Source organism: Nicotiana tabacum, chromosome 9 (assembly GCF_000715075.1).
Source record: "Nicotiana tabacum cultivar K326 chromosome 9, ASM71507v2, whole genome shotgun sequence".
In the NCBI taxonomy this organism is placed as follows: domain Eukaryota; kingdom Viridiplantae; phylum Streptophyta; class Magnoliopsida; order Solanales; family Solanaceae; genus Nicotiana; species Nicotiana tabacum.
In genome coordinates, this window is record NC_134088.1 from 123,189,768 (window position 1) to 123,204,987 (window position 15,220).

Genomic DNA, 15,220 nt, shown 5'->3' on the forward strand with positions numbered 1-15,220 from the left:
TATAAGACATGGCAAAATATTTTCGGCATACCACATGTACGCGACCAATACCATATTCATGTAACCACACAGTAATGTTCATTATTTGTCTTTCTCTCAAACCTGCCGTAGGGGTTGTAGTATTTATTCAACCATGCATACGAATATTCTTATGCATAATTTGCATCAGATATATATTTTCACACATTCACTTTCAAGAATGAGTCTGCATTTACAATACTTATCACAAGTCACATTTTCAAGGTACGGACTATAATCATCTAAACGTGCCTCATATTAACAAATCACATTGATACATATTTTCTTCATCTTTGAAGGATTATTTTGAGAACCCTTATTGTTCTTCTTTTACAATTACCATTATGATGACTATTATTATTTTGGTCTTTACACGCCCACGTTCATTCGTCAACCACTTGTCTTTATATAGACTTATTATGCATTGCTGTCACACCTCTTTTTTTCGAAGAATAGTAAAAGTTTTTCGATTAAAGTAACATTGTTCGAAATAAAATTATTTATTTAATCAGAGTCGCCACTGGGGATAATTATTATGGTATCCCAAGTCACCGGTTTATTTTAAAAATCTCAAATCGAGGAAATTGACTCTATTTATGGTTCGCGAACACAGAAGACCGGGTAAGGAATTCTGTTAACCCGCGAGAAGGTGTAAGGCACTCCCGAGTTCCGTAGTTTTAGCACAATCGCTTAACAATTAATACTTGGCCTAATTATCTGATTTATTACCTGTTTTAAACATATTGTGCATTTTACCGTTGACCGCTTTTAACTGAATTTTAATCGCTTTTAGTATTTATGGAGTTATTTCTTGAACAAGTTATGATATCGTACACTTGTCGTTTGGGTACACATTGCAAACCGCGCCACGTGAAATGCACCCGCGATTTACAATGTGTTTATTATTATTATTATTTGAAATTATGGTCAAGTCGCGTGAAACGCATACTTGAATTGGGGTTTACGTATCATGACTATACCACGGGAACCGTACCCACATTCACGATAATTTAGTATGAATCACGCCTAAAGCACACTACGATATTCATGAATTATTTTATTCCTGTTAGATTTGAGGTTATTGTGAGGCATGAGAATTATGAAATTATGGTAGAGGAAATGAAGTAAATTATTTATGAAAAGGTGGGCTAGCTTATTAAGAAGAAAGATGGCCAGCTATGTCATTTATGAGTTTGGGCCTGGCATGACTAAGTCCTTTGGCCCAAAACCTGCTAAAAGAAGTTGGTTCAATACTCTACTCTAAACCCAATTGACTGAATGATCTAATTACTTTTTATAATACTAAACCCCAAATCTTTGGCTTAAAGTCCAAATTGTACATCACAGATTTCATCATAGTTCCCTTTAAACTGCTAACAAATAGAAAATGATTTAAATCAATTTGTGCAAGTTCCGAAAAGAAAAAGAAAGAAGAACGAAAAATTAATGAATAAATTAAAAAAAAAAACTCAAACATTCAGTACATATTCACAAGGACAGTTCCGCTCATATCCTTGTGGCAAAAGAAAAATATGATTTCAATTTTCACAAACTTAAACACATCCAAAAGTTAATCATTAAATGAACTAAATAATCAAACTCATATAGCATGACAAAAGAAATTTAATTCACTTTTCACATATTACATAAATCAAAGTCATTTATTCATATACTTAAGAATCGATTTGAGAATACAGTAAAAAACCAAACCTTAACTTCTGAGAAGAAAATCGGATCAAAACAAAAGAAGACCGACTAACCGGAGTTGTGAGCGAGAACCTCGAACGACTTTGAACTTGTCGGAAAAACTCAAATCTCGACGGTGAAGAAGATCAAACTGCTGCGCATACTTGAACGGTTTTGGGGCTGTCTTTGAGGTATTGTTTTACTGCATTTTTGGGTGTTTGGGAGACTGTTTATATGGATTTTTGCAGTTGTTTATGAGGGAGATGAAGCTAGTTTTTTGGGTGGCAGAAGGTCGCGAGAAAGACGGGTTTACAGTTGTAACACCCCGAAAAATTTCAAAGTATTTAAGTGTAAGGCCTGGTAAAATTTACAAAGAAAATAATGCTTCATGGTGCCGGACTAGGCTTACGTGTTTGAACAATGTACCGAAAAGTAAAGGAAATTTTTTGGCGGAAAAGTGCATTTCTGCGGTCCATTATGCGACCGCAGAATCACTTTGCGGACCGCATAATGGCCGCAGAGTGAGGTAGTTAATTGGGTCAGTTGGAAGCAATTATACGGTCGACTATGCGACCGCATAACTGTTATGCGGTGCATTATGCGACCGCATAACAGTTATACGGACCGCATAGTGACCGCATACACAGACAGTTCTTTTGGCTATTTTGTAATCAATTATGCGATCGCATACCTTGTTCCGGAGCTCCATTTTTGGGTTTTTAAAACCCGACCCTATTTCGTTAAATACACTTTTTGGGCTATTTTTGAGACAAAATTTGATATTTTAGAGTGAGAGAGAGTGCCCTAGAGTGAGAAGGTGTTCTTCAATAATTTTTCTTCAATTCTTGCTCAAGTTTTGGAAGATTAAGAAGGGAAGCTCACTAAGTCTTCATCCTAAAGGTAAGATTCTACACCCTAAACCCTAATTTCAAAATCTTCTAAAAATGGGTAACTAGAAAGATAATATTTGGGCATAAGAGTTGTTTATTTTACATGCATGTGTTATCAAAGGGTGTAGAAAGATTGTTGAACTAAAAATGATAAAGATTAGGTTGTGGGATGATGGAATCCTTCATAAAAAGGACATTAAAACCGTATACACACCTAGTGTTTGATAACATGCTCAAGTGAGCTAAAACCATGATCATCTTCCTAATTTTGATTCAATTTGTTATATTTCTACAATAGATTGAATTTGCTAAGAATTCCGGAATATTTTAGAGTTTAAGGAAGCTCAATTGAGGTATGTTGGCTAAACTCTTCCAATTGAGGTATTGTACGTACACCTCCACCTGCATACATCGGGTGAGGCGGCGGGGCCACTTTGTGTGAAGATGGTTATAGATGATCTCATCTTAAATCCTATAAATGTTGTTGATAGCTTTTAATAAGATTGCTATGGTTGAGATGGTTATCTATATTATTCTATTGCCGCACTGGTTCATCATAATTATCTTATATTTCTAAATTCTTAAATTGGTGTTTAGTTTTCATACTAGTACTATTCGACGGTACTAACGTCCCTTTTGCCGGGGGCGCTGCATCTTTAAATGGATGCAGGTGGTTACACAGCAAGAGATATTAATCAGTGACAGCAGTACACCTTCTTCTCAGCTGACTTGGTGAGCCCCACTTCATCCCTGGGTCATGTATCTTTTGTTCTTTATGTATTATGGTTGAGGTATAGCCAGGGCCTTATTGCCGACATTATCATTGTACTCTTCTTCATCTATAGAGGCTTCGTAGACATAGTGTGGGTTGTGTATTGGTGCTGGAAAAGACAAACTATGCTATGTTGTGGTTATATTACTTGTCCATTTGAGACTTTAAAAATGGTGAAACTTATGGTAAGAAATTGGGAATTACAAACATGACCATTTTATCGTTTAATTAAGGAAAATATATGTTCTCTTTATTCATGAATGAGTTTGGGTAGAAGGAATCTAACAGGCTTGCTCGGTCGGGTTCACTCGGTTGACACGCTCCTCGATTTTGGAGCGTGACAACAGTGGCCTTAAATAGCTCTTGCTGCTGCATTTTCTTTCTTCCCAGCTGATGTGCAGCTCTTTTTTTTGGGCTCCTAGAGCTCTAGGTTTTCTATCTTTTTCTTTAGGTATCCTCTATTGTGTACTATATATAGGGAATATTTGTACAATGTCTATACAGAGGGTGAGGAGTGAAGGCGTGAGCTTGCTTTGGCTAGGGGATAAGGACGGGGGAATCCGTTAGGGAATTTTTGTGAGAGAATCAAAATGTGAATATTGGGGATAAGATGAAAGGAATGTGGAGAAATATTTTTCCAAAACTGAAATGGCCTACCATGAGAATTTTGGATAAAAAAGAATCAAACTTTGTTATGAAACTTTGTCATTTTGTGATGAGGTGGCATAATCTCATTTGCTCACCCTTTTATTTTTGGTTGATTTTTTTTCTTGAAAAATAAAATAATAATAAAAAAATCTACTCCTACTTATAAATCAAAAATAGCAAGGTAAAATTACTATATATTCAATATTTAATGATTAAAACCTCTCGCTTAAAATTAAACTGAACTTGACAAAAATATATATTTTGGAAATTTTTCTTTCTTTGTAACTGAAAATAACATTAATATCTGAGAGCATGACTATTTTTGTTGATTTTTAATTTTCTTAAGTAAAACCTATAAAAGGTAAAACAAAAGTTAAAATATGTAAATTAAACTTAAAACGATTTACATATTAAAAAGCGGTAAAAACTTTAAATATGAAAAAAAATTAGGTGCTCACAACTGCTTCCACATTCTTTTCATTGAACGGAGCAAATCAAGTGGGATGAGCTTCATGATTCTTTCATCAAAAGCATATTATTTTGCATCAATCATCATTATTATCATAAATTGGTGCATTGGGACTCAAACCCAATGTCTTTCCCTCATAATGGTATGTTAGGCCAAAATATGATTGGACTCAAACCCAACTCTTATAATCAAGGTGCAACAGGACCCAAACCCGATATCTTACCCTCATGATGCGCGGGGAAATGAACCCACCGTCTTATTCTTATATAACGTTTATCACAAATTGTCTCGTTCACTTCAGGAATTGGAACATAATTTTACATAACCATAAATTCAAACTTTAGTAAGTTCAACATAGTAAACAATATCGTAATAAATAAGTGAATTAAAAATGATAAGAAATATTATCAATGAAAGTTTTGATCCAATACATTTTTGTGTACTAATATACTATATGTAAACTTATCAAAATCAAATGTTATCTTCATTCGTGGCCCGTGACTGGAAGATTTTTTTTTTATTATTCTTCTTCACAAGCAATGAAAATATTAATCTAGATGAATAACATAATTAAAAGAGATATATATGTCAAAATAAGAAAGTATGTAACATATATTGTATTGAAGCCAGGAAGACAAGTAATCTTAAATATTAGAACGGGTAAGAAAATTTTCTAATCGTTTTAAACAATTCAGAAAGTAAGTTTCAATAAACACTAATCATCACACTAAATGTTACGTCAAACTCAAATGGCAAAATACTTGGTAATTGGACTTAATTCTTACTGGTTAACGTGTCTCAATAGCTATTAAGCTCAATATTAACAATATCATTTATGAACTACTAGAACTAACTATTGTATCAAACATTTCCTTTGCAAATAATTAAACATTCTGGAACGTATGCTTCGTGAAGGTTAAAAACAAAACATGTAGGCAATATATAAAATTTTATTGGTCAGAGAGTTTAATAATTATATATATATATATATATATATATATATATACACATATACATATATATATATATATATATACATATACATATATATATATATATATATATATATATAGATGGGGTCACTTTTTGTTTGATAAATTAAAACCATTAAGGCATCAACCAAATATTATGATTGGATTCTGCTTTATATACGAAACAAATGATCATTCTGCTTTGTATGGTTATATAGAAGTGATTATAATCACAAATAAAACTTAAAGCAAATTTCACATAAAAATGCATAACTTTAAAAACAAGTACCTTTTTCCGAAGAGAAAAACACAAACTTAAAAAGAGTTAGCAAACCAAAAAGGGGATAAAGTAATATTGGAACATATCATCTGATTTGCTTCAATGAGCAGCACCATCAAACAGTTCAATCTCAAGGAGAAAATCAAATTCAATTTGAAGGCAACAATAGGGGTTGACTCGTGTTGATAACGTGTTATAACATATAGTTCAAAGTAACAATATAGAACTAGGAAAAACAAGCTAAGAGATATAGAGAAAAAAAGAGGAGAGATTCTTATTTCTTCTTCAATTGTGTCATATTTCCTGTCCATTACAAGACATTTATATAAGCATAAAAAGTGAAGAATCACTATTGTTAAAATAGTGAGTGGAATGACCATTATTTAGTGGAATGACCACTAGTGAGAGAAATGACCACTATTGAGTGGAATAGTCACTACATAAATATGTCATTGAATATTTTATTAAGCATTTGAGAGGAAGATCATGTAGTGGTTATAGAGATAATGGAGAAGAATAATGAGCATTACTCCTTTGATGGTTATGGACATCCACCATAATTTAAGATTTTATCCCAGAAGATATTTATTTAATAGGATGATCTCCCTGAATGATAAGTGGGGAAGGGAGTTGAGAATTTGACTAGGAATTGGAACACATCATGAGTAGTCACTTTTAAACTTTACAAATCATAAGGCAATATAAAAAAAGGAATGACAGTCAAATTCCTTTATAACAATTATTATTTATAATAATACTTTATTATAATGATTAAATTTTTTATAAAATATTTTTTTATTTTATGTTATAATATATATTTTATATAATAATACTTTATTATAATATTCAAAAAATATCGAAATAATTTATACGGTTATAAATAGATTTGATTGTATTATTTAAGCGTGAAAGAGTTCTAAAGTCCCACGCAACAAACATATGGCTCCTATTACTGCTCCACTCAATACTAGTTTTATCTAACAGAAAAGAAAAATCATAACAATTCTCTCTTTTTCAGCCTTATAAAGCTTAAATTCTATCAAATTTTCATAAGATTATCTCTAACAACTTTTTTATACAACATCTCTTAACAACTTCAATAGTGTTAATTTCCTTCTTTTTCACTTACTCTGTCCGTCTAGTTATTTAGTGTATTTTTTGTTACTGTCATTTATACCATAATACAAATACAAATTAAACTGATATCTTAAATTCCATACCAGTCAAATACGAGGCATAAAATGTATTAAAATTTTGGCACCTCTTTCCAAGTCAACTATACACAAAAATCGCCAAGTTTAGGTGCCTTCTCTTATGTATTTGGCCATTTGTAATTCTATTCGTGATACTCTAAAGTCAAATCTAATGAATATATGAAATGTGTCTTTACATAAAATATTATCACTTAGCGTGGTTAATTATTACACTTTCTTAGCTCACTTTATACTTAACTATAGTAAACTATATGGTTTGCTATAAACACCAATATTTATATCCCTATAAACCCATGTGTTTATTGTTTACCTACAAAAATCAATGTGAACATTTGATTTTTAGTAAAAGTGAAACCATTTGCTAAAACTCAAGTTTGTTACTATTAACTTTTGTCTTCTTGTTTTAATTGCTAAAATAGTACTCTTTCCGGTTCACAATAAGTAATATTTTTTTTTTTTTGATCCAAAATAAGTGATTTTTCAGATTTTAAGAATGAATAAATTAATTTTTTCCTACAATTGCCATTGGAATAAATAGTATTGGAGTATGTATTAGAGTGTTTATGTGAAGAGATATTAAAGGTTAATATAATTAATTTTATTGTTAATTCATGTTAAAAAGTGAATTTCTTAATCGGTGTTAAAACAACTAAAAAAAAAATCAGTTATTGTGGAGCAGAACTGAGTATAGTAAGCTTTATTTAACAGATAAGATTCTTGATTATGGGGTTAAGCACTTTTCTAGTACTTGACTTTTGGTTGCTTTCTCTAGTATTTAATAACTTTGAAAGTTCAGTTTGAAGTCCTTTTTTCAAGATTTGTTGTTTAGTCATTTTTATCACCGGGTTCTCATTTTCTTGTTTTATTTAATTCCTGCACTATTCTGTTGTTTTTTGCTTTTATTAGCTACCAAAAGTATTTGTTAGCAGATAAATTTGCATAAATAAAAGAAACCATTCTTGATTTCACAAGACTCTGGTATTTGGTTAGCTCAATTGTCAGCATTCTTTATTGAATTAAGTTAGTGGGGTTGGTTTTTCTCTCTTCTATTCAAGAAAGATTGAGTCTTTCTTGGAAAATTTTACCTTTTTTTTTAGTGGGGTTTAATTTTTTCCATTTCTTTAGAATTCTTGGTAAGGGATCATTGATCAATATGAAATCTTTAGTGTTCTTCAAGTTGTTTAGAGTGCTGATTTTGTCTCTGTTATTTGTATGTGTTTTGAGTAAGGAGTGTACTAACACTTTTACTCAACTGTCATCACACACTTTTAGATATGATTTATTGTCCTCAAATAATGAAACCTTGAAAAAAGAGATTTTTAGTCATTACCATTTGACTCCTACTGATGATTCAGCTTGGTCTAATTTACTTCCTAGGAAGATTTTAAGGGAGGAGGAAGAATTTAATTGGATCATGATGTATAGAAAGATAAAGAATTCTGGTGAATTGAAAGAAATTGATGGTTTATTGAATGAGGTTTCACTCCATGATGTGAGATTAGAGCCTAATTCAATGTATGGAATTGCTCAACAAACTAATTTGGAGTATTTGTTGATGTTAGATGTTGATAGATTGGTTTGGAGTTTTAGGAAAACAGCTGGTTTTGAGACTGTTGGTGAACCATATGGAGGTTGGGAGGCTCCAAATGGAGAGCTTCGCGGTCATTTTGTCGGTTAGTTCTGTTTTATATCTTTTAGCATTTGACTTATTTTTATTAGTTGTAATAGATGATGTGAATTCCGCCTTTATGAGATTGTTCACATTGCCTATCCCAAGCCCGGATAAAGGAGCGAGAGTTGCAGTAGGTTGACAGTCAGCATAAAACTAGTCAATTTATTATGAAATCCTCAAAATACTAAATGTATCATTGGGACGTGCTCGCTTAGGCAAACTCTACATTTTATATAATATTGGTCTGCGTTGATCATAAATGGAATGACATGATCAGTCATGATTCATATATCCGACCCCAACTTGCTTGAGATTGAGGCATAGTAGTAGTAGTAGTGGTTGTTGTGTTGTAATTGATGATGTGCATATTTACGTATGGGATTTTGTTTGTTCGCAGTACTTCTGATTTTCGTGTTGAATTGGAAGAAGAGTCGAAATATCTTTTCATTACAGTAATTGAGATGGCCTCTTAGGACAGAATTTTCCAAACAATTTGATTTTACTGTCTACTGTTTAAAGCTGCATATCTGTGCTGTTGTATGCATTAAATACTTCATGAATATGAATTGTTATTGTGGCCGCTTTTTGTTGATCTCCTGAATGTATAATCTGTTACAATCTTTGTTACATGATTCAAGAATCAAACTCAATAGGTACCTGATGTTACTTTGAGAAACAACTATTTGTAATATTTCAGAATATGTTCCTTTTTGATCATTTTTATACAAACTCGTATCATTTTGCTTCATCAAGTTTATTTCTTATATGTTATATCCATGGTATATTATATTTTAACTGATATTCTTTTTGTAACTTTTAGGTCATTACCTTAGTGCCATGGCACAGATGTGGGCTAGCACCCACAACGACAGTCTTGAAGAGAAAATGTCAGCAGTTGTTTCTGCACTATCTGCTTGCCAAGAAAACATGGGTACAGGGTACCTTTCTGCCTTTCCATCTGAGCTATTTGACCGCTTTGAAGCTATAGAACCAGTTTGGGCACCATATTATACGATTCACAAGGTGGATGTGCTTCCGGATTCGATTCTTGTTACTTATCGACATATTTTTTGCTCTTGAATAAATGGTTTTACTCAAATTGGACTTTTGACAGATATTGGCAGGTCTTTTGGATCAGTATACTTTAGCGGGCAATGCTCAAGCTTTGAGAATGACTACATGGATGGTTGATTACTTCTACAATCGGGTGCAAACTGTGATTTCGAAGTACACCATTGAAAGGCACTGGGATTCATTAAATGAAGAAACTGGCGGCATGAATGATGTTCTTTATAGGCTGTACAGAGTAACGGTGTGTATATTTTGCCCAGTACACAGTCTAACCTTTCCTATCATAATAGTTTCAGTTCACTAATTTATTGTCAAATGTCAACAGATAAATCAAATACCTATTGAGTGCAGTGAACTTTGATAAAAATTGTAGATTTCGCCATTTAGGGGCTTGAATCTGCATTTTCTGCCTTTGCATTGTTATTTCATGATTCCGACCAACCTTCAACAACAACAACAACAACAAACAACCCAGTGTATTCCCACAAGTAGGGTCTGGGGAGGGTAGTTAGTACGCAACCTTACCCCTACCTTATGCAGGTAAAGACGTTGTTTCCGATAGACCCTCGGCTCATTCCGACCAACCTTCATTGTTATATATTGTGCTTTAGTAAATCAGGTAAAATTGCATAATTTCATATAAGCTATTTTTTGGCAAAATGCAGCTTTTCCGAGCAGATATGCATATATTCTCGTTGTGTATCATCTGTCTTGTCTCTTACAACTATTGTTTTTGCATAATCCTGTTTTTTATCCTCCTATAAATGCTATTTCAGGGAGACTCAAAGCACTTATTGTTGGCTCACCTTTTTGACAAACCGTGCTTTTTAGGGCGCTTAGCTGTCAAGGTACAAATCCTTGTTCTCTCCAAATTTTCATTCATTGTGACAGACTAAATATCGACTAGTATCTATTCTCATTACTTTCTATAATTCAACTAATTGCTGTCTTGAATTTAACTGGAACATCTCATTTGCCCAAGATATTAGTATGAATCAAATTCCTTATTGGGAAAGTCATTTGACTTGTCTTTTCTTGGACAGACTTCCATTTTTCTTTAGATTTTGTGTAGAAGTTCAAATCAGTCTTGCTATTAGAAAATGACCTTTTTGGATCTCTTACGTGTAAAAGACAAATCTCTTACGTGTAAATGTAAATCTCCCATGTGTAAAAAAAAAGAGGTAGGGTCATAAAACTAAAACAAGTTTGTAAAGAGCCACAAAACCAATTGACCCGTGCTTTTGTATGTTGATAGCTGAGTATCAAACGTAAAGGTAGTATCGCCATAGTTGCTTATGTAACTAAATATGGCTTTTAATCATATAATGTCTGTTTTCCTTTGGGTTTAGGCTGATTATCTATGATCCATGATTACTACCAGTTGGATGTGTGACCAACATTAACTTTATTGCTTGATGTCTTTTTTGTTTTTCTTTCTTCAGGCCGATGATATATCAGGTTTTCATGCAAATACGCACATCCCAATTGTAATTGGATCTCAACTGCGTTATGAGATTACTGGTGATCCACTTTACAAGGTAAACTATTTTGCTTTTGGAAGTCTATCTTCTCAGGGATAAGCTGTTTCTGCAGTTCCAGAATTTCCAGTTTTCCCTTTCAGTACTAGAATTGCAGATGTCATGTCTCTTTTGCCTGCTACAAAATCTAACAGATATAGGCTTTTTTCTTTTCTTTTTCTTTTGTTATTCTTGTTAGAGAATAAATTACGCAAAAAGGTGTGACGTAGGGCATTGAGAACATATCACGATGTGAGTATATTTAATGACATCAATCCTGATTAAGATAGTTTCTCACAACATTTCATTGTGTTTGTAAATCCTTAATAGGAAATCGGGATGGTTTTCATGGATATTGTCAATTCTTCCCACAGCTATGCAACTGGAGGGACATCAGTCAATGAATTTTGGTAAATACAGTCTAATTAATCTAATTTTTGATAAATCAGTTCTATTATTTGTCAATTAAGCATATTATGCACAAAGTTAATGTATAATGTGCTCCTTTCTTTTTCTCACTTCATTTAAAGTTCTTTATTTCTCTCCTTCTCTTCTATACCAACCTGAGCAGGTCCGATCCGAAGCGGTTGGCGAGCACACTAAATACGGAGAATGAGGAATCCTGTACTACCTATAATATGCTGAAGGTGTGCTCATGAAGTTGTTTCATTTTCGCTCCTAGGGAAGAGAGGTTATAGTGCCTTATGTGTTTATTCATGCATAAATGCTAAACGTTTGTAGGTTTCGCGCCACCTGTTCAGATGGACCAAAGAAATGGCATATGCTGATTATTACGAGCGAGCATTAACAAATGGTGTGCTCAGCATCCAAAGGGGAAGAGATCCTGGAGTGATGATATACATGCTTCCACTTCATCGTGGTGGTTCTAAGGCTCGGAGCTACCATGGATGGGGATCTCCGTTTAATGACTTTTGGTGCTGCTATGGAACAGGTGTTAGAATCAATATCCACTCCAATTTTCCATCCTTCTTCTCTGGCAAAGAACACGTCTTCTTTAAGTTCTCAGAAACATCTCAAATTCCTTGTTAAAACTTCCTCTGGTTCTCATTATCTCTTACAATGTGGCAGTGCAAATTCTTTTTACGCCTGCTACTTCACATGCTAATATCAAATTTCTGACATTCCAATTTTACCTCGGAGATCCATAGCTTTTTTCTAAGGACGGATCTATAACTAATAAAACCAGAAAATGAATTTAATTTGTAGTTTTCCTTTTTGTCCTGTGTAGGAATTGAATCATTCTCCAAGTTGGGAGATTCTATATATTTTGAAGAGAAAGGGAATTCTCCAGGCCTTTATATTATCCAGTATATATCTAGCTCACTTGATTGGAAGTCCGGGCAAGTTCTGGTGAGTCAGAGTGTAGAGCCTGTTGTTTCGTGGGATAATCGCCTTCGAGTGACAATTACAGTCTCCTCAAAGGGGGTACGCATTCTAATTTATTTTGTCCCTTTGATATCTTTCCATTCGTTGAGAACTTTATTTGGCAATAGTACCTCAAATTGCGTCTCTCATTTCGTTGGGAACTTCATTACTATTCCATAGGATGCACTAGGTACAATGTTGTGTTTTCTGCAAAGTTCCCATTAACCCTTTACCTTTGTTGAAAATACTGCTATTGGAACATAAACTATTACATTCTTTCGATATTGTTTCATTCAGAGTGCATCATCTACATTGAATCTGAGAATACCAAGTTGGACAGATTCAACTAGTGCAAAAGCATCTCTGAACGGAGAGGATTTGTCTCTACCCCCACCAGGTCGGAATTTTATCACGTCAATTTTTCACCTAGATAATGCCCTTTCTATAATTTTCTGACTTTTTGACGCAGGTAACTTCCTAACGATAACCCGGAGTTGGGGCTCAGGTGACATAATCACCCTCGAGCTGCCCATGAGTCTTGGGACAGAAGCCATTAAAGGTAGTAAAATTAAGACGTTTCTTTGTCTTATCGATGATATATGTTCTATTCATAAAAGCTAAGGGATCATATAGTTTAGCTGCTGATGAATTCTTGTATATGGTGCTTCAGATGACCGGCCAGAATATGCATCGATACAAGCAATTCTTTATGGTCCATACCTTCTTGCTGGCCATTCTAGCGGTGATTGGGACGTCGAAACAAAGTCAGCCACTCCACTTTCAGATTTGATAACTCCAGTTCCAGCTGACTATAATTCTCATTTAATATCTCTCACACAAGAATCTGATAACGCAACATTCGCTCTAACAAGCACAAATCACTCGGTTCAAATGGATATGTACCCTGAAGCCGGAACAGATTCTGCTCTCAGTGCTACCTTCAGACTCATCTCAAATGATAAAGTATCTGTCAAGCTTTCCGAACCACAAGATTTTTTCGGGAAACTAGTCATGTTAGAGCCCTTTGATTTTCCCGGAATGTTCATAACTCATAAAGACCAAAGTCTGGCGATCACTGAGTCCTCAGATGGCGATGGTTCTTTGTTCCGTTTGGTTGCTGGATTGGATGAGAAGGATGGGACAGTTTCGTTAGAATCTGATGCACAAAATGGTTGCTACATCTATAGTGGTGTGGACTACAAAGACATTTCAAGTGTCAAACTAAACTGCAATTCAGAGTCCTTAAGTGATGAATTCAAACAGGCAGCAAGTTTTAAGTTGGGAAATGGGATTACTCAGTATCATCCTATTAGTTTTGTGGCAAAAGGGGCTATGAGAAACTTTGTTTTAGCACCATTACTTAGCTTTAGAGATGAGTCTTATACTGTGTATTTCAACATTCAATCATAGTGGTTGTAAAGGGAGGCTAAGAGTTGGTTCATATAACAATAACACTAACAGCTTGTTTGGATGGTTGTTATATATTGTATTGTATCGTATTGTTATTTTAAATATAATGTTTGTTTTTATTGTTACTTAAATTTTATTTTATCGTATCGTTAAATCTATCGTTACATAGCGACGAAAAGTGCCCCTTTATGGAACGACAGATTTGGTATGATGGTGTCGTTTTCTTACTTTTTTCTCTCATCTTACTCTTCCTTATAATTAAATAATCATATTTTATTCTTTACCCTACTTTTTTATATAATAATTCTACTTTGTATCCTATTTTTTCTTAGTAATGTTGCAAGTTTATTCTTCATATTATTGGTGAGTGACATCATAAAACGACGACAAATGATACAATCTATCAAAACGTTGTATTCATCAAACATACAATACAATGCAGTACAATATAATATGACATATTGTGAAATGACATGTAACAGCAATCCAAATAAGTTGTAAGTTGTCCTTTGGTTTGTTGTTTTAACATATACAATCCCATCATAAAATTTCGCATAAGTTATACAATGTTTGGTAGATCATACAAGAAAAAATAATCACCGCTTAACTTAATACAAGGATTGGTTGGTCTTATTAGAATCTGCATTACTAATATCCATGTAAGTTATGCATGAATTTATATATATTATTTATGCATGGTAGAATATGAAATAAGAATAAATATATTAGCATACATGAATAATAATAACTAAAAGCAAAAAATAAAATAAAAAAAGAATATTTAAATTAAGCAATTTTCGTATAACAATCTTCACCTCATAATAACATTTTAATGCATCTCAATTATTCCATTGGATATTGTATTTTCCCATTAACAATCTTCACCTCATAACAATATTTTAGTGCATCTGAATTATTCCATCGTATATCTGCATTTTTCCACCAGTACAAATATCATGTAACTCAAACCGATTATTGTTTAGTTAGATGAGAAAGAATCATTAAGACTTATTGCCTCTATTGGATCTTGAACTTTCATCGACATTTACACCACATCATTGAGTAAAATTTATTTTTTCTTTTCTTGTTTGATTATAAGGGTTTGTTAATTCACATAATTCCATCAATTTCTGTAATTATATCAGTTTTATTGATCACGAGTAATGCTCTTTTGATATGATCAGTCCTCAGATCAAATACTTAACACTCGAGCAAG

At 33.3% G+C, this 15,220-nt stretch overlaps 1 protein-coding gene across 1 annotated transcript; it reads left to right on the top strand.

Moving 5' to 3' along the window:
• Positions 1-7,395: 7,395 nt before the first annotated feature.
• Positions 7,396-14,135, top strand: LOC107789151 (uncharacterized). Its single transcript, XM_016610929.2, has 12 exons — positions 7,396-8,621; positions 9,441-9,643; positions 9,735-9,932; positions 10,468-10,539; positions 11,134-11,229; positions 11,539-11,618; positions 11,780-11,855; positions 11,950-12,160; positions 12,458-12,654; positions 12,892-12,991; positions 13,064-13,153; positions 13,265-14,135. The coding sequence occupies exons 1-12, from the start codon at positions 8,102-8,104 to the stop codon at positions 14,002-14,004; spliced, it is 2,583 nt and encodes an 860-aa protein (XP_016466415.1). The 5' UTR covers positions 7,396-8,101; the 3' UTR covers positions 14,005-14,135.
• The last annotated feature ends 1,085 nt before the right edge of the window (positions 14,136-15,220 follow it).